The sequence below is a fragment of the Antennarius striatus genome, chromosome 6, assembly GCF_040054535.1.
Source record: "Antennarius striatus isolate MH-2024 chromosome 6, ASM4005453v1, whole genome shotgun sequence".
NCBI classification, from domain to species: domain Eukaryota; kingdom Metazoa; phylum Chordata; class Actinopteri; order Lophiiformes; family Antennariidae; genus Antennarius; species Antennarius striatus.
The window spans coordinates 4,047,440-4,075,066 of record NC_090781.1 but is presented as its reverse complement, the minus strand read 5'-3'; the positions used below and the strand labels follow the sequence as shown (position 1 = coordinate 4,075,066).

At 42.0% G+C, this 27,627-nt stretch overlaps 1 protein-coding gene across 2 annotated transcripts in view; it reads right to left on the bottom strand.

Moving 5' to 3' along the window:
- The window catches only part of limk1a (LIM domain kinase 1a), a 50,372-nt gene that overhangs the window by 21,799 nt on the left and 946 nt on the right, over positions 1–27,627 (bottom strand). Inside the window, exon 2 of one of the 2 annotated variants that reach the window (XM_068316752.1) lies at positions 25,204–25,303. In XM_068316752.1, coding sequence (XP_068172853.1) covers positions 25,204–25,303 — 100 coding nt within the window. Of the gene's footprint in view, positions 1–17,978; positions 18,124–25,203; positions 25,304–27,627 lie in introns of those variants that run through there. The other variant, XM_068316753.1, reaches the window with a different exon arrangement.

Here is a 27,627-nt window from a genome sequence, read left to right as displayed (position 1 = left end):
AAAAGCTGTTAAGTTCATCAGCTCTCTCCACGTTCCCCTCCACTGTACCACGGCCCTCTCCATAGCCGGTGATGGCCCTCATGCCATTCCAGACCTCCCGCACTTGGTTGCGCCCAAGCTGGTTCTCCAGCTTCCTTCTGTAGCTGTCCTTGGCCTCCCTCAGGCAGAGTCTCACTGCCTGCTGGGCCTCTCTCATCGCCTCCTCATTCCCACTCCTGAACGCCCGCTTCTTCCTGTTCAGGACAGCCTTCACATTCTTGGTTATCCAGGGTTTGTTGTTTGGGTAACACTTGACTGTCCTGACAGGGACCACGGTGTCCACACAGAAGTTCAAATAATCTGTTAAACACTGGGCTATATATATATATATATATATATATATATATATATAGGTAGTCGCCGACTTACGACCTATGCGACTTACGACCGACCGACTTTACGACCACAATGTCCGGGTAGGGCGGGGCCTTCCCTCCAGCCACAGTACTCACGCTCTGAGACTCCCGTGCCCCCTGCAGTCACCACACCACGCCGCACACACACTGTTAGTCACACTGTGAGATCAGTAGCTCAGCCAAGTAGAGTGCAGCACACTTCTTCCTTGTCTGTATAGGTATACCTCCAAGATGTCTAGCAAGAGGAAATTGTTTTCATCATCTTCTCAGGCTGCAAAGAAGGCAAGACGGGCCATCGATCTGGACACAAAAATGATGGTGATAAAACAGCACAAAGGAGGAAAAAAAGTGAATGTGATCGCACGCGACTTAAAGTTATCACACTCTACTGTGTCAACAATTTTGAAAGATAAAGATAGGATCCGTGAAGCTGTGAAAGGTTCGGCATCTATCCATTCAACAGTAATTACAAAACAACGCACCGGGCCCATTCATGAAATGGAAAAATTACTGCACATTTGGATGGAAGATCAGATTCAAAAACGGACTCCATTAAGCCTTTTTACTGTGCAGACGAAGGCTAGAAGTCTATTCCAGACTTTGAAGGAACGTGCTGGAGAAGACCACGGTCAGCATTTTGTGGCTAGTACTGGGTGGTTCAAAAGATTTAAGAAAAGATTCCAGCTGCATAACGTTCGAGTGACCGGAGAAGCAGCGAGTGCAGATGACAAAGGAGCACGTGAGTTTGTCGCCAGTCTTGATGAACTGATCACAGAAGAGGAGTATCTTCCAGAACAAATCTTCAATGTTGATGAAACTGGGTTGTTCTGGAAACGAATGCCAGAACGCACCTACATCCATAAGGAAGCCAAAAGCATGCCTGGATTTAAACCCTTAAAGTTAAGGCTGACTGTGCTGCTCGGAGGGAACGTGAAAGGGTTTAAGCTTAAGCCTTTCTTAATTTATCATTCAGAAAACCCACGTGCCTTCAAGAATGTAAACAAACAGACTTTGCCAGTTTCATATCGTGCTAACAGGAAGGCATGGATGACCCAGGCATTGTTTGAGGATTGGTTTATCAATTGTTTCATTCCTCAAGCGCGAGAATACTGTTTGGAGAACGGAATTCCTTTCAAGATTTTGCTGCTCCTCGACAACGCACCTGGACATCCACCTCACTTATCTGACCTCCATCCAGATGTAAAAGTGATTTTTCTGCCACCCAATACAACTCCACTTATCCAACCCATGGATCAGGGTTCAATTGCTGCATTCAAGGCAAACTACCTCCGTACCACCTTTGCACAAGCCATAACTGCTATGGATGCAGACCCAGAACTATCGCTGCGAGATTTTTGGAAACAGTACAACATTCTACAGTGTATCAAGAATATTGCTACTGCTTGGGAGGCTGTGACGGAGAAATGTATGAATGGGGTATGGAAAAACTGTGTCAAGCGTTACGTGAACTCTTCTGCGGGATTTGAAAGTGACGAAGAACTTGAAGAGCTTCGGGAGAAAATAGTTAAACTGGCAAAAAACCTCTCCTTGGAGTGTGAAATGGAAGATATCGAGGAGTTGCTAGAAAAAGAATCAGGAGAACTTACGAATGAAGAACTGATCGCGCTGGAAGAAGAAAGAATGGAAGAAGAAGAGAGAAGAGGAGCAGAGAGAGAAGAGGAGGAACCAGAAAAAAAGTTTACCACCAAAGGATTGTCAGAAGGCTTTTCCCTCTTAAATAAACTCCTTGCACACTTTGAAGACATGGACCCAAACAGAAAGATTTGCAAGGATTGAACGGATGGCAAACGACGCTTTCCGTCCTTATCGTGAAATTTATGAGGAGAAAAAGAAACGAACAGTACAGACAAAGCTCACAATGTTTATGAAAACATCGTCTCCCGCTCCCACCAACCCACACACTGCCCCAGCTGACGATCCGGACGACCCCCAGCCAAGCACCAGTTATGCCAGCAGCCACTAAGTTTGTACAGTACAGTACAGTACTGTAGTACGTACGTATACGTATTTTACGGTCTTTGCATTTTGGTATTTCAACACTACATCGTTTTTCATTTTGTATGTTTTTTACATAATAAACTAATTGTATTGCAGTACGGTGTTGATTCTTTGACTTGAACGTGACAAACGTAAAAATATGGAACAGTATGATACGGTATCTAGAGAAAATGATCAGAGAGACGCCACCCCCCCGCTCCTTCGTGTTTCACACTAGGCGAGAAAAAAAAAATTGCATTTTTACGCAAGGGTCGATTTACGACCGGATCGATTTACGACCGATCTCTCGGTCCCAATCGCGGTCGTAAGTCGGCGACTACCTGTATATATATATATATATATATATATATATATATATATATATATATATATATAACATGCACATTTAAATTCAGACACACTCTCCAGGCACACAACTCCACAGCACCACTCAGCAGACGACGTATAGCAAAGCTGTTTCACTATATGCAGCATGTCTGTACGAAGATTATCAATGTGAAAGATTTTAAGTCTTTGCCCACTCTACTATGATGTCACAAAGACATCCTAAATCTATCTGGATTAAAGCTTAGCAGTCTCTTTCACTTTGTATGTTCTCTCTGTGTCTGAATGGGTTTTCTCTGGATACTCTGGTTTCCCCCCATATCATGAAAAACATGCGTCTCGGGGACCTTTGGGGCAAGTTGGCCCAAAGTGGCAAGTGTGATTGTATAACAAAATTGTATTGTATTGTAAATTGTATTGTATTGACGATGTCCCTCGGCTGGCCTGGGAATGTCTCGGGATCTCCTCGGAGGAGCTGGAGGAGGTGTCTGGGGAGAGGGAAGTATGGGCATCCCTCCGGAGACTATTGCCTCCGCGACCCAGCAGTTGAAGATGGATAGATGGATGGATTATTTTTCTTCTTCTTAACTATTATTTAAGGATATACATTTTCTGTGGTACAGTAGTCTGCTGTGATTCATATATATTATTGGATCATCCCCTCACAGACTGGATTTTGGATTACCTGACCAACTGCCTACAGCATTGAAGAACTGGGACTGTATGTTAAACATGGTTGTCTGCAACACTGGGGCCACGAAGAGAACGGTCCTGGCCCGGTTCCTCTTCGCCCTCTACACTGAAGACTTCTGCTGCAACTCTCCAAATTGTCACCTGTACAAGTTCTCTGATGACTCTGCGAATGTTGGCCTTATCACAGATGGTGATGACAGGGAGTACAGAGAAATGACCTAGGACTTTGTGGACTGGTGCCAGGAACTGCCTCCAGATCAACAAGAGGAAACCAAGCTGGAGCTGGTGGTGTATTTCTGAGGCTAGCACTCTGCCTGGTGACACCATTGAACATTCAGGGAATGGACATTGAGATGGTGACATCTCACAAGTACTTGGGTGTTCACCTGAACAATAAAATGTACTGGACACACAACATCAATGCACTCTAAAAAAAAAAGAAAAACAGGTCAGAGTAGACTATCTACTCAGGAGGCTGACGTCTTTTGGACTGCAGGGGGCACTCCTGAAGAACTTTTACGACATTTTGGTGGCTTCAGCTTTTTTTGATGGTCTGCTGGAGGAGCAGCATCACAACAGCTGATAGTAAGAGACTGGACAAGTTGATTAAAAAGACCGGCTCTGTCCTAGAATGGTCCCTGGACTCAGTGTAGGTGGTGCGAAAGAGGATGATGATGGCTAAGCTGTCATCCATGATAGAGAACGGATCCTACCCCTGCAGGGCACTTTAACAGCACTGCAGAGCTCCCTCAGCGATAGACTGCTTCACCCCACATTTTCAACGGAACGCTATCGCAGGTCTATCCTTCATGCACCTGGCAGACTATATAACCAGAACTGCTCCCAGTAGACCACACACAGAAAATCACTTGCACAATCAGTGTGTCCAGTGGAGGTTGGAAATTGTATATCTCTACTTATGTATGTATGTATGTATGTATGTATGTATGTATGTATGTATGTATGTATGTATGTATGTATGTATGTATGTATGTACTTACCTTATTGCTGTGTATTATATTCTTCCACTCTCTCTAAATGCTGCTGCTGTTGTGATGGTGAATATTTCCCCACTGTGGGACGAATATAGGATTATTTTATCGTACCCCTGTAAGAATATCTCATTGGAGAGCTTCATGCTGTAATGTGTTTCTGATGTGTTTGTCCGACATTGAAATGTAAGAGACAAAGGTGAATGATGTAGCAAATTAACCAAAGTATCTTTATGCCTTTAGACTGTTGGTCAGAAAAAAGAAGACATCTGAAGAAGTCTTCTCTGCAAACGTTAATAATCACATCAGTGTTTACATAGAAGATGTTCTATGTAAACATTGATAATCACATCAGTGATGTAGATCATAGAAAATATAAAAGCACGGAAAGGCGCACACATACAGTAATCCCTCGCTTATTCGCACTTTGAGATGCGCACCTTCACAACATTGATATTTTTTAGTAGGCCCTCACGTGATATTGTACGCGCATGCTATATGCTGACAGTATCTTTGTGTGTACTGCGTTCAGAGACTCACAGTTCCTCATGAAACTTTTCTTTAATACGAAAGTGCTTTAAACGGTCTGTGATATCCCGTGTTGTTCTGTTGTGTGTGTTGCCCTCCGTGTGTGTTTTCTCCATGTGTTCACGAGACTGAGAAGGGGGAGTGAAAGTGAGAGTGAGAGTGAGAGCAGGAGATCGTTGTCAGTTCTTGTTTGTTCCTTGTTAAGGCTGGATGCCAAATAAAGACCGTTCAAGCACCGTTCATCATGTGCATCATCCTTGCCCATCATAAGAAACAACATGAGTGTTACAAACGTTTAAATTACCGTAAATAATAAAATTAATACTTGACCCCTATATCACAGAATTTCGTTTTTCTCGGGTGGTCCTTGAACGCATTAACTGCGAATAAAGAGTGATTACTCTTCTTCTTCTTTTCCTTTCGGCTTTTCCCTTCAGGGGTCGCCACAGCGAATCAATTTCCTCCATCTAGCCCTGTCCTTTGAATCCTCTTCTCTCACACCAACTACCTTCATGTCTTCCCTCATTACATCCATAAACCTCCTCTTTGGTCTTCCTCTAGGCCTCCTGCCTGGCAGTTCAAAACTCAGCATCCTTCTACCAATATATTCACTATCTCTCCTCTGGACATGTCCAAACCATCTCAGTCTGGCCTCTCTGACTTTATCTCCAGAACCTCTAACATGTGCTGTCCCTCTGATGTACTCATTCCTGATCCTATCCTTCCTGGTCACTCCCAGAGAGAACCTCAGCATCTTCATCTCTGCTACCTCCAGCTCTGTCTCCTGTCTTTTCCTCAGTGACGCTGTCTCTAGACCACAGTTTTGTACACCTTTCCTTTCATTTTAGCTGAAACTCTTCTATCACACATCACACCAGACACTTTCCTCCACCCGTTCCATCCTGCCTGGACACGCTTCTTCACCTCTTTTCCACACTGTCCATTGCTCTGGACTGTTGACCCTAAGTACTTAAAATCCTCCACCTTCTTGATCTCTTCTCCCTGTAACCTCACTCTTCCACTTGGGTCCCTCTCATTCACACACATGTACTCTGTCTTACTGCGGCTAACCTTCATTCCTCTCCTTTCCAGGACAACCTACCTCTCTAGCTTCTCCTCCACCTCTTCCCTGCTCTCACTGCAAATCACAATGTCATCTGCAAACATCATAGTCCATGGAGATTCCTGTCTAACCTCGTCTGTCAGCCTGTCCATCACCATAGCAACAAGAAGGGGCTCAGAGCTGATCCCTGATGCAGTCCCACCTCCACCTTGAACTCCTCTGTCACACCTACAACACACCTCACCACTGTCTTACAGTCCTCATACATGTCCTGCACCGCTCTAACATACTTCTCTGCCACTCCAGACTTCTTCATACAATACCACAGTTCCTCTCTGGACACCCTGTCATAAGCTTTCTCCAGATCTACAAAAACACAATGCAGCTCCCTCTGGCCTTCTCTGTACTTCTCTATCAACATCCTCAAAGCAAATACTGCATCTGTAGTACTCTTTTTTGGAATGAAACCATACTGAGGCTCACAAATGTTCACTTCTGCCCTTAGTCTAGCTTCCACTACTCTTTCCCATAACTTCATTGTATGGCTCATCAGATTTATTCTTCTGTAGTTGCCAAAACTCTGCACATCTCCCTTGTTGGACACAGAGTGTGGCTTTTTGTGGCTTACTCAATTCTTTTACACTGAGCCAATGTGGCTTAGTCATACTAGCTCCTAGTGCAAGCCCAGTAGGTTTGATTCACATCTTTGATTTGGCAAAGGTGTTACGCCGGATGCCCTTCCTGATGCAACCCTCTGTATTTATCCAGGCTTGGGACCAGCACAATAAGACTCTGGGTTGTGCCATCTTGCGGCTACATTAAAGAGGGATTACTCTACACAGAAAGAAATGGCAGAAATGCAAATACAGTGATACCTCTGTACTCGACCGCCTCTATACTTGACCAAATCGGTGCTCGACCAAAAAATTCGAGTAGAAAATGTATCGGAACCCGAACAGATTTTCGGTACTCGACTAGCCGAGTCGACCCGAACGCTCTCCTCGGCTGCGCTCCTCGGCCAGCGGGTAAGCGTCAGTTCCACTCAGACCGCCAGCGGAGTAACACGTACGCAAATTACGTACGCAAAGACGTACGGAAATTATAGCAAAATATGAAAGTGGTGTACGAGCCATTTCCACTATCTTGAAGCAGAAGCAACTGACAATGGACAGGTTCCTTCTTAAAGAAAAGAGGAAGGCTACTGCCCAGCCAGATTCACCTCCACGGAAGAGAGAGAGAAGGGAGAAAACCCCTGAAGGCGCGTCATCATGGAAGGGATTCCCCTTCCATGATGACGCTAGTGCCATCAACCACTCTCTAAAACGTAAAGTAAATTATACAAAATGGTTTATAATGCTTTATCTTTATCATGTACTGCTTGTGCACATTTACGTATTCATTGTTTTTTAGATACACGTTCCTATAATATTTTAGGTATTTTTCTAAATGGTAAGAACGGATTAAAATACTTTCCATTATTTCTTATGGGAAAATTGGTTTCGGTGGTCGAACAAGTCGGTGCTCAACCACCACCTCAGAACGGATTATGGTCGAGTACAGAGGTATCACTGTATACAATTAATCATCAACCAGATCTAAATGCTTCCATTGTGCAGCATACTGTGGTTTAACATGTCAATTGTGTACCTTATAGGAATTCCTATAGCCATACTAGTAGTGAGATGGCACACTCTTTACATTTCCTGTGATTTGTATCTATGTTAAACACAAATTTGACTTTATTCATGAGTGCGCAACTAATTCAGTATTATCTGTGTAGGTTCTCATTAATCCAGGTCATGGTTATCCAAAGTTGCTAAAGCCAGAACTGAAGAAACCTCTTGGATGAGAGGTGAAACATCTTCAAGAAACTTTCTTAAAGTCCAATGGATTGACTTAAAGAACTATGGATAATTTAGCTTTATGTCCAATGTGAGAATATATTGGAGAATATATTTTATGTATATATATGTTTTAATTTGATCAAAATTAAGTAAATAATATTTTAAATTGACATGACCATTAAAAATTAATTAGGATAGAAATACAGGTTTTTATTTTCTTGCAACATATGAAACACATATTTAATTTGAATTAAATACAGTCAAACCTCGGTCTTCGAACGCTTCTGTTCTCGACCAAATCGGTTTTCAACCAGAAAATCCGAGAATTTTACGTCTCTGAACTCGACCAAAATTCGGCTCTCGACCACACCCAAAGCGTACCAAAACCGAGCGTACCTGAACGCGACTCACTTGGGAGCCGAGCGAACTCGAATGCCCAGGATGCTTCGTCCGTAGCGCATTCGTGTTCAAAGTTCGATAGGATATCTTTTATTAAAATAAAACACAGTGTCTATTTCCACCGCTTTTTATTTATGGTAAACAGTATACAGTGCAGTTTATGGTGTCAGACTTGGAACAGATTAAAATTATTTTTCGGATTTCGAACAACTCCCTTTTCGAACAGCCTTCTGGAACGGATTATGTTCGAAAACCGAGGGTTGACTGTATTTGGAAGCAGGAGTAGTCCAAAGGAAAATGTGTGTGTTGTGGACGTGGTCTGGACAGGTTTTCTACTAGCTGGCAGATGAGAAGCACTGCAGAAACACTTTCGAATACTTCTGATCAATATGCCAGTAAACTGTTCCATCTAGCCTTCAAGTATACAATATTCCCTCGCTTATTTGCGCTTCACGATGCATGACGCATATTTACAAAAGTGTTTTAAATAGTCTATAAGTGGGTGGGAAAAGGTAGTACAGATATAAGGTGGTTCAATATTACTATGGAGAGGGTTCTTAAACGTTTAAATTATACGTAAATACCTATATAAATATTTGGTATTACTGTAATCAGAAAAATTAGACAAAACAGAATGCTGATCCTGAAACTAATGAGTCTACTACATGAACCGTGTTCAGATGTTTGTGTGTTCGCAGGTGCAGAAGAAACCCTTTCAGAGAAAGAGATAGAGGATATATTAGCAAGAAATTCCTCTGGAATAAAGATGCGCACATGCACGTGTACACACATAAACACAAACACACATACAAAGTGGAGCTGAGGGAATGGCAGACATATCTGAGGACACCTCTTTCCCTTCACAGAGGAGACACAAAAGACAATCTTTACAATTCTTGTTTTTGTGCTCACACAACCACCCCATTCCCATGCGCCTCTTTTTGTCCCCCATATCTCACCACCTCCCTTCTACCCTTTCCCTTCCTTCACCATAGCAACATACAAATGCCAGAGCAATGATGTCATTCCAGGAGCAGGCATTACTCATCCCCCACATCTCTCTCTGTGTGGGGCACATTTAGACTGCGGCTGTAATTGCGCCCTCTCTAGACTTGGCTCTGCACAGGCAGCTGAATAAATGTTTCAGAGACGGCCTCTTTATTTGGGGCTAGGTGGTCTATTCAGCTGGTAAACTGGAGCCCTGGCAGACTGCAGCACTTTCCTTTGTGATTGTCAAGCTACCCTGATGGACGGTCAGTCTGTTGTTTCACTTGTTCCACAGCAAGCAAGTGATAAAAGATTTTAGTGAACGCTGGGAACCGTAATGAGCATGGTACAGGAGAGTAACAGTAGAGCCACTATTCATTATCACAAGTCATTTACTAATAGCTTTTGTGTGTTCTGTAGACAAAACAGACTGAGGTTACAAATGCAGGAAATGAACCTGGTAGATATTGAAGAAGTGGAACGACTTCAGGGAACAGAATCCCAGCCCCAAATTCCAATTAACAGCTTTCCAATTCAGGTTCATCAGTTGCTGTCTTCATCTTGATTCTCTTTTGAATAATGTGACTACCAGTCATGATTAAGATTAACATAGTGCATCATACCAAAAACAACAGTAACATTTTTTTTACATTTATAATAATCTTGAGGTGGGGATGCAGCGATGCATTCTGGGACTAAAAAAACTGATGTGTGCCAACCACCATCAGGCGGAGCTACAAGTGTATGGTACATTGTGGCTTGGGTAGCAGTAAAAACCCCAGATGCCTTGACATATTGTAGTGCAGAAAGTCACGACAGGGGCATGGAATGTCATTGCGTTTGTGCAGGAGGTTGAGAAGCTCCAACTACACATAGTCGGATCAGGGCTCGAAATTAAGTTTTTTTCTTGGTAGCACTGGTGCTCCCAAATTTAGAAGTTAGTAGCACCAGCAAAGACTTTAGGAGTACCTACCCAAAAGCAAGGCAGTGACAGAGCGATAGAGACCGCTCCGTCCATCTCCGTTCCGCGCGCCTCTGTCCCTCACCTAGGAGAGCAGCTGCAGCTGCAGCTGCGAACTCATTGTTTCCTGGCAGGATCGCAGGAGCGCGGTCTCACAAAAAAAGGCGCACCAGATTTTTTCCCTAGTCGCACTGATGCTCCCAAATATATTTAATAGTCACACTGATACAAATTTGGGCGCATATGCGACCAAAATGGGCGCAATTTCGAGCCCTGGTCGGGATCATCTACAGTACATGCACAGCTCGGGTTCAGGAACAGGCCACCTCAATGGGGGCTGAACCTCCTATTATGCTCAAGTTGCACTGGATCAGAGGCAAAGAGCTTGAGCTGAGCTCTCAACTGATCATAACTTGTTAGCGTGTTGGATCACGTGATGAGTGAAGTTGCGGGACAGACTAGGAGGCCCAAATGGATAGTGAGTCCCTGCTGAAAATGTTTGGCTCAGGACCCAGTCATGTTGGTCTAGAACACATGTGTCAAACTCAAGGCCCGGGGGCCAAATGTGGCCAGCCACATCATTTTATGTGGCCCACGAGAGTGTAAAAGGTCAATGTCTAAAAATAAATAGGTCAAAAGTGTGTTTTGACCAAAAACTACATTTCCCACAAAGCAGTAATTAAGCCTATTTTTACTTTAACAAAACCATTTTTAACAAAGTTATTGTCCTAACTTGTTTTTGATGTTATTTTTCTTTTGTTCACTTGAATAGTTTGATCCTTGATTGATGGAGTTCTGTGGGTCCCATAACCTGACAAATTAAATGATTTATGTTATAATAGAGCAACAAGCAAACATTTTTTCTGTGCAACTGTAATGTTTGTAACTGGAATAAGTAATACATTCACTTATTTAACATTGAGGAGCAATTACATATATGTGACATTACATTTATTTACATTTATCTACATTCAAAAGTTACACCTGGCCCTTTGAGGACAGCCATTATGCTTATGTGGCCCTAAGTGAAAATGAGCACATCTTCAGACCCTTTCATGCAAAAGGCATGGTGAGGCCATGGAAGAAAACTTTCAATTGACCCCAATGAGATTCTGGCAAACCGTTTGATGTCTTAGGAAGGGGAAAGTGATTCTTTTTCTGCGAAGCACTGGCTCAGCCCTATACTTTCCAAATGGTGCCAGAGGGAGCACATGAGTTTGCCTTTGTCCCCCAAGGTCTCCATTGAGGAGTGCTTTGGGAGTGTGGATGCACAGCTCATTACTACATGCTGTCAAGTCTCTGAATTTCCAAAGTCAGAGTCTGCTTCACATTGAAGGCAATAAGACAAACTTGTTTCTAGTTAGACTTTGTGGTTTAGACTTTCCTAGGGCTGCCATGTTACACAACTCTGCTCATAACCCTCAGTTCTGGTCATGAGCCCTGGGCAATAAAGGAAAAGATAAGATCATGAGTACAAGTGGCTGAAATTAGTTTTCTCTGCAAGATGGCTGGGCTCAGACTCAGAGGTAGGGTGAGGAGCTCAGACATCTGGGAGAGGCTCAAAGTAGAGCCACTGCTGTTCCATATCAATGCGGAGCCAGCTGAGGTGGTTCAGGTATCTCGTCAGGATGTCCTCTGGCCGCCTCCCTTGGGAGGTGTTCCAGGAATGTCCATCTGGGAGGAGACCCAGAGGAAGACCCGGATCTCACTGGAGAGATAATACTTAATCTTTTGGTTGGCCTGGGACCACCTTGGGATCCCCCCAAGAGGAGTTGTTGGATGTAGCTGGGAAGAACAGTGTCTGGGTTACTCTGCTTAACCTGCTGCTCTCAGGATCCAAATGTGAGTCAGTGGCTGAAGACATGATACCTGGTTGACATCATATATTATTATGTTTTTGACACTACTGTCTAATTACTGTTTTCATGGAAGGAGACATGCAAGGCATAATATTATTAGTTGTTATGGCCAGGAGTCTGAGTGACCACACCCAATAACAGCAGGATGACGGCGTATACCGGGCCAGTGGGAGAACATGCAGGGAGAGATATGACAAATGACCCTAAAAACAACAATATAGCCAGAGCTGGAGCAGTAAGATTAGTATGTTTATTTTTACTATTCATTTATATTTAATATTTCAAAATCATTTTTCATTTATATACAGTAATCCCTTGTTACTCACGGTTAATGTGTTCCAGGAACACCTGCAAAAAACGAAATTCCGCAATATAGCAACAAACTATTTTATCATTTACAGTAATTTAAATGTTTATGAACCCACCCCATACCGATATTAAAACCACCTTATATCTGTATTACCTTTTCCACACTCTTATAGATTGTTTAAAGCGCTTTTAAGTGTTTCTTTAATACACAGAAGCGCACTGCGTTCCGGGAGTTTCGGAACGCAGCATATACTTGGGATGGATCCCCTCTGTGGGTCTTTCACGATCAGAACTGTCCTGCCTCCAGTCAGCCACTCTAGGTGAGTCTCATCCCTTAGCAGCTGGTTCATCTGTGCTGCTAGACGCTCATGGAGTGCTGTCCGCCAGTACGTATGGATCATAATAGGGCACTACTTGCCCTATTCCTTCTGGTCTTGGTTGCCCATGGGGTACTGACCTCCTCCATGCTGGTAACCTGAGCAATTGTCAATCTGGTATGAGGTGGTCTCGGTGAAGAGTCTTTTCTCCCCTTACTCTGTTCTCAAGTTCCACTCAATACACAGGTAGGTAGGGCAACTTCTCAATGACTGTAGGGTATAGAATTCCACTTGTCCTTTAATTTCTGTTTTCCAGTTCCTCCAAAAGCATGGATCAGCGATGTCTCCCTCTTCAAGGTGCTGGATACGTATTCTGGAGTCATGGGCCCATAATTGCAGACGGCAAATTCATATGCATGCTGCAGTTCACTCTTCAGGTTTTCCACATACTGCTAATGGCAATGATCACCTTGTAGCTCCAAAGGCGTGCCAAAGCAGAGGTTAACGGGTAAGTGGGCCTCCTGTCCAAAGATGATGTAATAGGGGTAAAATCCCGTTGCATCAATTATACAATTATAGGCAGGCACCATCAAAGCCATCAAAGTTGGCTCCAGCTTCTTTCCCGTGCAGGATCGAGCGTGCCTAACAAATGGAGTGTGCGATTAAATCGTTCAGGTTGCGGATCACCCTGTGGATTGTAAGGCATAGTTCTGGACTTTTGGATAACCAACATAATGAGTGATTCCTTCATCAGATGACCCTCAAAATCCCACCACTGATCAGACTGGATGTGGGAAAACAATCCATAATTCATAAAACATTTCTCAACCAACATTTTGGCTGACTGATCTTTTGTAGTGTAGGCCTGTGCATATCAAGTGTAGTGATCAGTCATTATCAAGACATTTGGAATGCCTCTGGTATCAGGAAAAAAATGGCAAGAAAATCAATGCAGACCAAATCCAGCGGACCACAGCTAGTGATCTGGTGGCGCTGTTAAACATTTTCCCAACGTCTGGACATACTGGGACACATCTACTGCGGTTCTTGGCCAATAATACCAATCTCTGGCCAGGGCTAGAGTGTGTTCTTTTCCTGAATGGCCACAATCATCATGGAGGACCTTGGTGATGGTGTGGCAGAACTCCTTAGGAAGTAATAATTGAAAACCCTCTTTTCAGATGTGATCATGATCTTCCTGTACAGTAAACCCTTTACTAAGACCGATTCGTTCCCTTCCCGCTGAAGATTTACCACCTCTGTGATGTTACCCAGTTTGGTGGTAGGGCCCAGTTACCTGCTCTCATGGCATGCATCACTGTCTTGGCAGTGCCTAAACACTCAACCGTTCCAACCCCCGCATCCCCAGTCTCATAGGATGGGAATATGGTGTGAGCTGTTTGGGAAAAGGTGGCATGAAGGGGTTGGGGTTGGTCCAGTGGATTAAGGGGTCTGGTGATTGAAGAAGAGGAGAGGTATCCCGATACTAGGATGTCTAGAATGGGCCTAGGAGAGGTAGGTGAGGTAGACGGAGAGGAGGATGGGGAGGAAGAGGCATGTAGAAGGTCATCTGCAGGACCGGGGGACCTCTGATATGAGGAGCATGGAGTGGCGGAGGAGCTGACCCGATTGAAAAAGCTTTTAAGTCCATCGGCTCGCTCCACGTTCCCCTCCGCTATATTGCGTGCACCGCTTTACCTGGTGATGGTCTTCATGCAACTCCAGACCTCCCACACCTGGTTGCCCTTCAGCTGGTGCTCCAGTTTTCTCCTATAGTGCTCCTTCGCAGAGTCTTATTGCATGTTGAGGCTTTCTCATCTCCTCCTCATTCCAACTCTTGAACGCCCGTTTCTTCCTGTTCAGGATAGCCTTCTCCTCCTTGGTTACCCAGGACTTATTGTTGGGGTACGCGTGTCCTCAGCTTCCTGGGACCATCTCCTAGCCTGCCGGGATGTTGTTGGCATCCTATCACCAGAGGATTTAGGTGGGTTGCAGGCGCATTAGATTGCAGTCTGATGTACCTGGTGGGGGAGGGGAGTGGCTGTGTATGCCTCCTTGGCATTAGTATAAAACAGATCAATGGTCCTTGCGTGTGGGGCTGTCCACAGATTTGACCATTGACAGTAGTGTCGAGTCCAGGATGATGTGGATGAAATCATAAGTGATAATGGTGAGAGCTCCTGGGTGCTGGGTGTGAAGAGCAGAAGTGGTCGCACAGATGGTCTCGGGCGCTGTCTCAGGGTTGGCCCTTGGGGTCATGTAGAGAACCAGAACAATAACATGCAAAAACTCAAGCGTCAAACCTGCGGCTCACTCACTCTTGCGCAGAAGGGGTATTTGACCTTGGCTATTTAACCTTGTCATTGAGAGAAAGCAAATTTGAGGCTTGTTGCTATAGCAGCAAGAGTGGAAACAACAGACGGAGAACAGACATACCATAGAACAGAGGAGAAACTAGGGCGGCAGTGGCTCAGTGGTACAGCAGGTTATCAAATAATCGTAGGACCAGCGGTTTGATTCTCACTCCCGGCAGCTGTGACTACACGTGTAGTTTACCTTCACCAAGTATGAATGGGGAATGAATGAACAATGGATCCACTGTAAAAAGTGTCTGAGTCCCTAGCAAAGTGATATATAAATGTCATTTATCATAATTGAAGTCCCTTTGGAAAGATCTCATAAAAGACTCAAGTATCTGTTGTGTCGAATTATGTTAAGTTATGTTATGTAACCTGAAAAAAGGTTTTTAAAAAAAAGGTCAGTTTGCACGACAGTATTTGGTTTGTCATACTACTGATGAAAAAAAGACAACTTCATAAATCCAAATAAAGATTTTACTTACAGAGAAAAGAAAGTTTACTTCAGAAAATACGAGTATGTAAAGTAGGGAACATGGGATAGAATCTCATCAGGTAGGGGTCATAGTCTATTGTTAGTTTATTAAAAAAATTGACATTTACATTTTTATTATTATTTATTTAAAATATACCATTCCATTAGTTGTAAGTAAACGTGGAGTACATCATTATTTATGTTTTTTGTGGACTCCCAATGAGAAGAACAATAGAGTTTTGAAATATGAAAGTCTGGCACTGCTGAATGACATACAGTAGTTACTTGCTGCTGAAAGCAAATGCTGGACCCTCATCTACAAGAATAAGGACAGGAAGCATGTTTGTTAAAGTTGATTATGATGGAAGTAAGCTTGTGTTGGTTAATATTCAGAAGATCAGGTCAGTTGCATGAAGCAGAGTCTCATTCACTGATGCTTAAAGTGTCAGAAAAGGGATTAGGACCTAAACGCAAGACACCGGTAGAGAAGTTTTCCTCCATATTTCATTGAGGAAACACAAAAAATCAGGCTGCTTAACCTGAGGCTTTTTAAGCCTCAGGTTAAGCAGCCTGATCAAGTCCAGGTGTTGAGAGGAGCCACAGGTGTGGAGAGGAGGATCAGCCGATGTGTTTGGCCTCTCCTCCTGTCACACCCGAGCACAACAGACCATCAGAGCACCAGCAGCAAACCTTGAGATAAAGTGGGAAGTCACTAACAGACTTTATTGATATAGAAAAACAGAAGTGTGACTGGTTTTCCCTCTGACAACAGGAAGAGAAAAACAAAGCAACACACCTCAGAACTTACATATAACTACAAAAAGATGCATAATAAAGTGTACACAGTGTCTATATGTATACTCATATGCTTGCTTACTTGATTAAACAGACCTTTTAATAACAAAGACAAGGTGTACTGGTTAATATTACTTGTCAAATGTAACTCCAACTTTATTTTAAAAAGTAAGTCATAAAATCAAAGTGGTCATTCTTCCCAAATAGTCATGTACATTTATTTTTTTTGATATCACTATATCATGTTTTTTTCTATGACCTGGTTCAATACTGTAGTCTTCAATAAAGCTATTTAAATTGCAATTTCCACACAGTCAAATGGCTTCCGGCTCTCAATAGGAGCGAACTTCTTTCTTCTGTCTCCTGTTGTCGCTATCTCTCTAAGTCGTACCCGTACTGACTCTCATTGATTCTCTGCAAAATGACGAGAGGAAGAGGAAAATCGTCCAGAGTATGAAGGATACTCTAGACCAGATGGTCTCTTCTATGAAAGAATTAAAGAGTGAGTTAAAGAGCGACTTGGATAAGTTAAGGAGTGACTGATAAAAAGTTGGAACAAAGCTAAAACTGGTGCTAGACGCCATGGAACAAGTGAAGGACGAAATGAAGGAAATGCAGAAAGACATGGATGAAAAAGACAGAAGAATTGTTGTCTTAGAACAAGGAAAACAAAGAATGGATTATTTGGAACAAAGCATTCGTATAAATGATGTGATTATCACTGGAGTCAAAATTAAGCCAAGGAATTACGGAAATGCAGTGGCCAGGGGAGATGAAACTCAGCACAGCGCTGACATCAAAACTCTGGAGCAACACGTGAGTTCTAAACTGAGGGATCTGGAGATAACTATAGATCTGGACCAAATTGAGACATGCTACTCATTACCATCTGGAGGTAGGAGACCACCTGCAGTGCTGATAAAATTCCAGAGTCGTAAACACAAGATTGCCCTTCTGAAACAAAGCTTCAAATTGAAAGGAAAAAATGTCTATGAGAATCTCACTAAAAAGATATTTAGCTGATATCGCTAAAAAGCTCGACAACTGAAGAAGAACGTGCTGATCGACAGTACCTGGACAAACAACTGCAGGATCTTCATCAAAGCAAAGAGACTTTCTCCGGAGCAGATGAAAATCATGGTGATCAGGAGTGCAGAAGAGTTTGTGAAATACAAGCAATAAACACGGACAAGAATTGTTACTAAACCAAAGATCAGTACAAGAGTCACCTCAATGGTGGGAGCTCTACACCAACATGGAACAGTTGAAAAAACCAACATCATCAATGTCAGGCAATCAACAAGTTGGATGGCCTAGTTACTCATCCCTCCTGCTTCTGAAAATTTGCACATTTATTTTAATTCAATTTGTACATCATATCAAAGTTTTTAATTGAAAAAAAAAGTAAGAATTACTGTTTTTGGCTTCACACTGACACTATAACAATACCAAAATGTTTTTATAGATGATAACTCAGCCACTCAAGACAATAACTGGGCACTGATCAAAAATCCTTTCAATTTCAAATCTATACTTTGTTAGAGGTGTGTATAATAATGTAAAGTTTAAACATCTGTGGTTCTATGCATGTGACGCTGTCAAGAGTCTGGGAACAAGTGAATCAGTTATTGTTTGCTGTGTGAGAAGATTGGTCCACTTACTTTCTGCATTGTCTCTGGATGTGTTGGGTCTTTGCTGACATGTTGCCGATGGGAGCGGCTGTCTTGTTTTGACAGTCAGAAGTCTGAAGTTCTGAAGTTTAACTTGTGCCGCTCCGCCAGCCGTGCTGACACATCCATCACTAACTGTACGCTCTCTCCAACTTCCTCTACTTTCTCTCCCTGCAGCTGCAGAGGGCTCATATGTCTTCTTCATCCTTTTCCTGTTCTATGGCCCCACCCTCTTTAATGCTGGTACTTTTTCTTATACAGTATCTAATCTTGGACTACACCATTGTAATATGAGCTGTTCACTTACTGCTCAGTCCAATACTTAAAAATCAGATTTCCCTATTGTCCTCCATCTACTTCAGCCCCTGCTCATCCTCTCAACTCATTCGCTCGCTGAGCTATGGCTCTGAGTGAGGTCTGAGAATGAGAACTGTCATCTCATTCACAGGGAGAAGAGTAAGGAAGTCCTCAAACCCCATCCATATGACCAACTTGAAGACATTTTAGGATTACCTCCTGCTGTCAACCACTAGGTGCTGCTCCCTTAATATCCCTTTTGCAGGTATCATACCAAATATCTTTAAAAAGCAAACTCGCATCTTGCAATGATTTGCAAGATATGCTCTAGACACAATGACTAGACATGAGAGTGACCCAAAAAATGTCTCTACGGCGACAAGTGAACGAACAGACATACCAACATCCACTAAACAGGGAATAGTGTTGTTTAATGAGCCTTCTTCCCATATTTCTGTGCTAATTAGCATCTTGACTGCTTTTTCAAGACCTTACTAAAGCACAATCTACAATGTAAGTGCTTGCATCGTACTTTCCTGAATAATGAGACACATTGTGAGTCGTCCATCACGTCCTGCAGCTTCTGTCACCAGAGTTCATCTGCAGCAGAAGCAGCTGAGTCACTGCAGCTCTTAAAGCTGATTAGAGGTGCAGAAAGTGCTTAGCTACTAAACCATCCATCATTGTTTCTAAAACAAGACTTAATCAGAAACAATTATCCCAATGAGGCAACATCATTGATCCTGCGACTGTGAGTCTGGGTCAAGAAGGAAAGATGAGAACAGCACTGGGCAGTTTCCTTGTCTGACCGTTATTAAATACTTTTTATTATTGATTCATCACAGCCATGTGTTTACTAGTACGAAATATATATGAATCCATGACCAACATTAGAAGAATCAACCATGTTCTTCATGCTTTCTCAGTGGATATGAGCTGCATGCAAAAAAGGGACTTTGTTAACGAAAGTGCTGCCACAGCAAAACGCTTTTGGATTCCTTTGGTACGATAGTCTGGACTTCAAACAAAAATAGTTGAATTGGGAGCAGGGCAGAGCTCCGCTGTACTGCAGAGAGACTGCAGTATGCCTCTGATTCTCAGCTGGAGCAAAGAGAAAAGTGGAATACAATGTTATACTCTGGGATTCTGACTACACATGATTATTATGCAAAGCAAATGTAGGACATTAATGTTTGATGTAAACGGCGAAATCTAAAACGTCATTAAAGATAGTAATACATTAAGAATAAAATGACTCACAAGGCAGAATTGCTAAGAAGAGTAAAAATAACTGGATGGTATATTCCCCAAATCCTGCAAAATAGACTAAATAGACTAAATGAATGTATGTTCTCAGGGAAACTGGCTTGATACTCTGACCATGTTCATGTCCCAGATCAAAGTGAAGAGTAATTAAAAATAATGGCATAAGACAAAAACATCGACCACAACTGTGTTGATAAAATATTCTTCCTTAAACCATTTGGGGCCTTTCTCTGTAGGTGTTGATGCCACGGCAACCATTCGTGGCCTATGTAGTGTTTTCAATGGTCACATCTCAATTTTTCTTCTGTTAATAATACTGTTCCAGTTAAATTTTTCCAAAGAAAAATTTATCTGCACAACAACATTGAAGAAATGACTGAACAATGTGTTCAGTGTACCAGAGGAAATAGTGTGTGTGGTGTTTCCTAGTGTGTTCAAGGAGATATGGGACAACTGCTGCTTCATTTTCCCATGAAGAGCTGCTGTACAAAGAACTGTTGCTGTTTTCTCAGGGGATGCTTTTTTTATGCACCCCAGGGACCCTCTACAGTCTCCAAATAAGACTCTGGGCAATTTTAAGTAATCTCACCATCACCACTTCCTTTTCGCTGGAGTGAACCTCCATCCCAGAATATTTTCTTATTGAGGGGTCACTGAAAGGAAAAAACTGACCTGAGTGACAGGATCTTTCTAGGAGGCCAGGCATCAACGAAAAGTATTTAATTCACTAAAAAGTAGCAGCATGCTACACACTTACGAAAACAAATGCACATCACTACACATTGATGTCCATCCTTCATAACAACTAAAAGCAACGTGCATGAAAAGACTCAACTATCAGCAGGAGTCACTCTGAGCCTACCACGGGCTGATCATGATGAACCACAAATTTAATGGAAACATTCAACTTCCACCCTTCACTTGGTTTGACCCAGTGGCAATAACGATGATGTTACTCAGTGTATACAGTAAATACAGGAAGTGATTTTGCATCTTGTCCTTTTTGCCTCTGATAAACAACATGAGGATGCACTGTAACGTATCTGTGAGAAGAGCCACAACAGTAGAGAAATTCCTGCAAAAAAACATCTGTAATACCCCCATTAATCCCTATAACTGCACGAGTGCCTTTTTGGTTGGTGATGGGGCATACTCATCAATAGCTATCGAATTCGGTCAAGGTGGCTATCCCAGTCATCTGAAAAAGATCCCTACATCATCTGCTGTAGGTACACGGAGCAGCCTTCCAGAGCCCCAACAAGTAAATTCTTCAGATGCTGAATAGTCGCTGCTGCATACCTTAATCTAACAAGCATCACAATATATGAAAACAACCCAGTGGGAGTAGTGAATGCAGCTATCTTACGAGCCCTGTCTGTCAACGGGACTTGACAATAGCCTTTTAACGGGTCAAACTTGCTCACAAATGTAGCTGACAACACTCCCAGACCTGAAAGGCACAACCACCTGACATAAAGGCTCACCAACAAACTGTTCCTTCTTAGGCACCCAGTTCCTCATTCTGCTTGAAATAGAATGATCTGATCTGGACAAACTACGAGACCCTGAGGTAGCAGAAGCCTTCAAAACAAAGGTAAGAAGGACGTTTGCACCTCTGCTCATTGTAGGTACAGAAGAAATTGCCATCAAAAGTATGACCACCCCAATGAACTCAGCCTTAACCGAAACTCTCACTGAGATCCTTGGCAAATTCTGCCAAGAAAAAAACTTTGGGTTACCAATGATCTGCTCAACTTGTGTGACAAGCGAAGAGCACCGAAGAAAAGTTAGAATCCATCTGAAGGCTCTGATGCTTAAAGAGAAGCTAACAAGAGCATCGACAAAACCATGTAGGCAGCAAAACAGCAAACTGAAAAGGGTCCAGGGTTGAAGGGAGGGCAGATTTGATGTGGTGCATGACTAGTTGCTCGAAGCACTTCATGAGGATGGGGGTGAGTGCAACCAGGAAGTGGTCGTTTTAAACAGCTTCACTTTTAAATTTGCTTTTACTGTCTCCTTAACTCTTTTATCACCAACATCACCTTCATAGCACTAATTTTAAGCAGCTGATCCCTTGTACACTCATCCAAAAACTCTTTGGATGGAGCGTCAACAAATACTTTACCACATCTTCTATAATCTCATTATTTGTAGGACAATGAGAACGCCATGTGTTAGACCCAACAGTGTAAACAACAACAAGCAAATACAGCCTCCAGCCGCGGCAAATCCCCTGCTATCTGACTACCTAATCAGTAATCTAACTCTGTAACTCCTCCTAGTCTTCATCATGAGGCGTAGCGGAGAGTATTTATGCACTATAGCCCGATGACCAACGAGAAGCCACCAGATGAACTGACAACCACCCTGGAACCACGGAGTGAATTCAGGGAAAGGAGAAAGAGGAAATGTAGGAAGCATACCCCAACACTACAAAACCCCCCAGGCGAGTCCCAAAAGGCAGAAACCACTAAATCCTACGAGGGTGATTGCTCCCACAGGTTACAGACACAAAAACACCGGTGGATCAACAACTCTCAACCCTACGCGTATAAACGCACTAAACAGTGACCACAAACAATGTCACAACACAACAAACCATGCATTTCGATGTGAGAAAAAAAAAGTTTCTCATTTGCAGACTCGGTGCATTATGTATGAATAAATATTTTTTGGATTCACTAGCTTAGCTGTTAAGTGTGTTGCGTGTTGCTACATGGTGGGAAGGTTTAAAAATACTGCAGTTTTAAATGAGCGAATCCGGCTGCAGAGCACCTATCAACATACACATACCACAGAATCACTGTGGACACTCCCTTCTATGCAGATGCCCTCCTCTGATGTCTAATGCAGACATCCGTCCAGAGGAAATCAGTAACGACTCAAGGACCAGTGAGTTTTCCCCACAGCAAGAGCTAATCTGTCCATCAAATCAGATTAACAAATTCCAAGGAGGAGTGGCGTGAATCTCTTCAAAAGTGATGAGGATTAACATGCACAATAAAAAAAACAAAAACGGCATTTTTTTCTGCCTCTAACAAAGCCATGTAGAACTAAATACTGTTTCTTGCGTGAACTCAACAACTGAAACTAGAGTTCACATTGGATGATTAGAACAACAAAAAACATTCAATGATGCAGACAATTCTCAACCAACTTTAAGGTCAAACAACCTGTAAAATCTGTCTCAAGACTGGTTACATGTGCAGACTGGTTACATGTTGTTTATGGTTCTGACTGACTGTCCTCTTCAGTGTCCAACAAGCTAAGCTCAAAACAGTTTTACAATACAATATTCACAACACATGGTTCAAACACTCCAGGTGTCATCCAGGTGAAAAATGGAGCTGTGCCAAACTTGGATGTCAGCAAACAATTACTCACACCTACGGACAAATTGGAGTGATCCATTCACCTAAATTGAATGTGTTTTGAGGTGAGAGGAACCCAAAGAACCCGGAGAGAAAACACCAGCTCCATACAGAACCCCTTCTAGATGTAAGGCGAGAAGCTCTACCCCCTGCGCCACTGAGCCGAGTTAATAAACCAACTGATGATTGGAGTTTGTGTAACCATTATTTACATTACATGCAGCAGAAAAAGAGCGGGCTGCATATTCTGGACTTTACAGTGAAGGAAATGTCTTATGTCTAGCAATTAAATCTATGAAATAAAAAGAATTGTGTTTTTTTCCTTTAGAAAAAATACATTTGAAATACATCTTTCAGGTAGGTGGCTTAAATCCTCTCCATTATTAGTATTTTAATGTCTTTATTGTGCAGCTAACAGAAGAAACAAGAAAGTGAAAGAAATTGGGTGGTTTTCTACTTCAACTTTCTACATTTTTTTCCTCGTTTCCGTTCAATCCCCTTGCTGTATATTAACAGCACACACAGTGTGTGAGTGTGTGTGTAGCTTCCTTATTCCTGGCATCAGTGTACTCTCCACCTACAAACTGGTCATCAGTCCCAGCAAGCTCAGTTTCCTCATCCAGTTATCAGCGGACTGATCTGCCCATGCTAATGATTCTGTTCCTCAGCATCTCTACACTGCAACTCATCACCTCATGGTTTGTTCCCATTTTTAGTTTTTAGAAGGTGTTGCCTTTTACTGAATTTCCGGACCAGACGGCACCACACCTTGCTCTATCTCCATCAATAAACCTTCCTCTCAAAGTAATCCCCCGCATTTGTTTCCCCTCTAAAGTCCAGCAGAAAACCAAAACCCACAGGCTCCTCAGCGGAGGTATATCATAAAAGTTTCAAGAGGCAAACCGAGGCCACCTTCTCCCCCTGCTGAGTTCCAAACAGATCATAATCCACATATATGTAACCATGATTTCTGCCAGACTAAAGACACGTATAAAATGAAACAAAACAGAATAAAGTCATCATATCAATATTGTAAATAATTTTTTTTAAAACTGCATTGTAAATAAGTTCCTTTCAGTGCATATAAACACGACAGACATAAAGCACCACTAACTAAGGTCTCCTTTAGGCTGAATTGAGCTGAAAAATCCTAAACTTAAGGAGCACCTTAAAAATGATAATTGATAATAGGTATAAGAAAGCAATGTATTACAAATCACATTCACACATGCAAATCTCTCCTTCCAAGAAGCTGTGGGAAAGTCACACTGCTTTCACAAAGCGTGTTCGCAAATAATAACTTCCATCTGTAGAGATCTAGTATCTGCCCACTAATGGATCTGTTTATCCTCCTGTTAAATTGTGGTGACACTTCTGACCAGAGAGGAATAAAGGAGCTGCTCTACAAGACTCAAAACAAGATTGTGTTTCACTGCTGCAAAATATGAACAGTTATCTTGGATAATTACTCGAAAATGTCCAACTTCCTGCTTGAATACTGGTGCTTATGCCTTGTACTATTAAATTAAGGTAAAGTAGAGTGATATGAAGTCCACCAGGAAGCCTTAATATGTATTGTGCTCTCATCTGCAAAACACTTTCTGCTGTGATAGGAGCATTTTATTATTATTATCATTATTATTATTATTATTATTACTACTACTATTTTATTTAGCATGTTGATGCTAACTGCCCAAATAAGCGTGAGCATGCCCTGACTGTTAGCTGCACTCTTATTGTTGCAGTGTTGTGAATTAGAAGGACCCGTGTAGATTGTTCATTCTGGGATTTGAGATCATGATTATTTTATCTCAGTCTTCTGCATCCGTAGTGTTCCTGATTTTACATTATTTTTACACGATTCACACAAATTAGCAGTCCAGGAAGAATAACCATCTAATTTTCTATGCAGTAATCTCAGAACACCTTCTCTCAACTTTTTGATAATCCCATCTTTCAGGACTGTTGTGGTCTCTTTGTCTCAGTTTGCTGAATAAACCGTAAGGATGTAAGTAGCAGCCCATCAGCAGAAGGACTCAGGAGGCTGTGCGGTGTGGATCATGGTGTGTATGTTCAAAATTCCTTCGGTGACAAAAGAGTGATATATACAAAAGTCTTTGCAGTTCATATAGAAGCATCTCATTACATTGGTTCACTCAACACTCATTTCAAAATACAAAAAAAAATATATATATATAAAAATAAAATTCATCAACTCCACTGCTGCGCTTTAAATGTTTGTGTTCATTTGTTGGGCTGTCTGAGTGTATGTTGTTTCCTACCTGAAGCAGACAGTGTGCCAGTCACTGTTGAGCGCCTGGAGGTACTGCTCATCATAAATCCTCTGTCTACATCCCGCACAGACGGGCAAACTTTCTCCGGCTGTAACAACAACAACATATCGGGTTATAACAAACAATGACGCCCAATTTTTATGCTCCTTCTTTGACATGCAAGAAGAACTGCCGTTATGTCGATCATTTAATTGCCTTCATCGGCTTTGAAATGTAGTTTTTTTAATTTTATTTTATAAAATAAAGTTAAGCTGAAATCAAGACAAAAAGTTGTATCTAAACAGCTTCTTAACCCAGCAAATTTCAGTCCTGATGATCATTCTGGTATGGAGGAGGCAATATTCTGACAATGATATGGTATGGTATGGTAGCAGACGTGTACAAATGTCTGCAGTCTGCAATGTTTCCAATCAGAATGTTTTCTAGTGCTCCACTGTAAAAGGCACAAATATAGCATTCTAGAATACTATATTCTCTTAAGAAATTGTTTTTAGACATTTCTGAGATTTCTCATCCAATGTGCAGATGTGTGATGTCATTATCAGGCTCTCCACCTGCTCCACCTTAGTTGCACCAATTCCATCGGTTGGGTCGTTCTTTGCCTCCTTTTGTCTGAAATAATCTCCTGCATTTTATTGTTGAACAACAGGTTGTTTTTAGTAAATCATCAAATAAAACAAGATAAAGAAAACTTTCATATGCACCAAAGACATAACTATTAACTGTGTAACTACTATGAAACAGTCTTCTTCTTTGGACTGAAACATAGTAAGATTCATATTTACTGTTGAAAATGAAAATCTAAATGATGAAGAAATAAAAACTTATAAAAACTTCCAAAATAAGATGGTGAAAAAAGTTATATAATGCAGAAAATGTCAGTATAAGTGCAGCTCCTGAGTGTGTGTGTCGCCTGGGGTAAAAAAAAAAAAGGAGGTGACACCAACAAATGGAACGTGCAGTATGTTATTGGTGCTGCAGTTTGAGGCGACCTGTATAAATGGCAACCAGTTAATGATGAATTTTGCGTGTGGAAACATGTGTCTGATGTGAGCAGCGAGATAAGTGATAAGAATAAATTCTGCAGCATTCTCCTGTCGCCTGTACTATTAGCATTTTTGTGACATACGTATCTGCTGAGTTCTCGCTTTTTGAATAGTTTCCTCGAGAGATTCAACACGACCATATCACAGTGATTTTGCTTTGTTTGTCTTCTGCCAAATAAAGACAGACCACCCCATTCTCTGAACACGTAAACCCGCTTTTGCATTATGAGTCACATGTTGATCATTTTAACTTTATGAACCAAAAGCTGATTTTCCAGATCAGGATCGACTGTTGGGGTGTATGATTCTGAATCTGTGTCAGCTACGCATTAGTGGCAGCACTGTACTTCTTCCCATGGGAAAATCTATCCCAGTACACAACTAAACATTTGGTATAACATCATGACTGAGTATTTTCATATCCAACTTTCACTGCGTTCTCTGAGTCTCGGAACGCATCACACTGCCGGATGCTCTCAGCCAATAGAATCCGCGTACGGTATCACGTGACTACCTACTAAAAATCCACAATGTAGTGAAGCCGTGCAACTTGAAGTGCGAACAAGCAAAGGATTACTGTGGTAGGAAAATAGTGCAGTCATTAAACCAACCAATGACTCATTAAACAGTGCCTAAATCATTCATAGCTCTGAAATTGTTAAAATCGATTCTGATTCTTGTTTGAATCAGAATCAATTTTGTACAACATGCAGGTGAACAGTGAGAGGTGAATCAGCTGATCACATGTTTACTCGTGCCATTGCAGTTACTGAGCTTTCACTTACAGAGAACTGGATGCAGATATGGGGGGAGAACAGCATTATCTTCATCAAAATAGAGAACCCACAATATTAGATGATATGTACGGAAGCAGGGTACTCTGTGATAAATGATGGCAGGGACCTCAGGTGCATCTGCTTCAAGCACCATGCAATGTCCTCAAGTGCTCCTTTGAGAACTACACAAAAGATATCACAATAACTGCTTGTAATACCTGTATAACTATAACTACACTGACTTTAGGGCATTTATTGCACGTTTTCCCTCCAACGAAATCAGACATTGTAAAATATTCCTGCTTCTATTCTGCAAGCTGAATTCTGTGTTTGTGAGCTTTTGTGATGCTAGCTCATTACAGAAACATCAAGGTTATTGATCCAAATGATTTATAGGCAGGTCTGACTTGTGCTGATGCCTCTCTTCTCACCTCACTATTTATTAATTAACATCCTTTATCTCATCTCCTTGTCAGTGGAGCACTTGTCTACCTGGTAATTGTAACTCCTTTAAATATTCTGTCTGCAAAGTTCTCACAAAGGCCACAAATACCTCAGCACATGTAGACAAACATAACCTCTGTATGGAT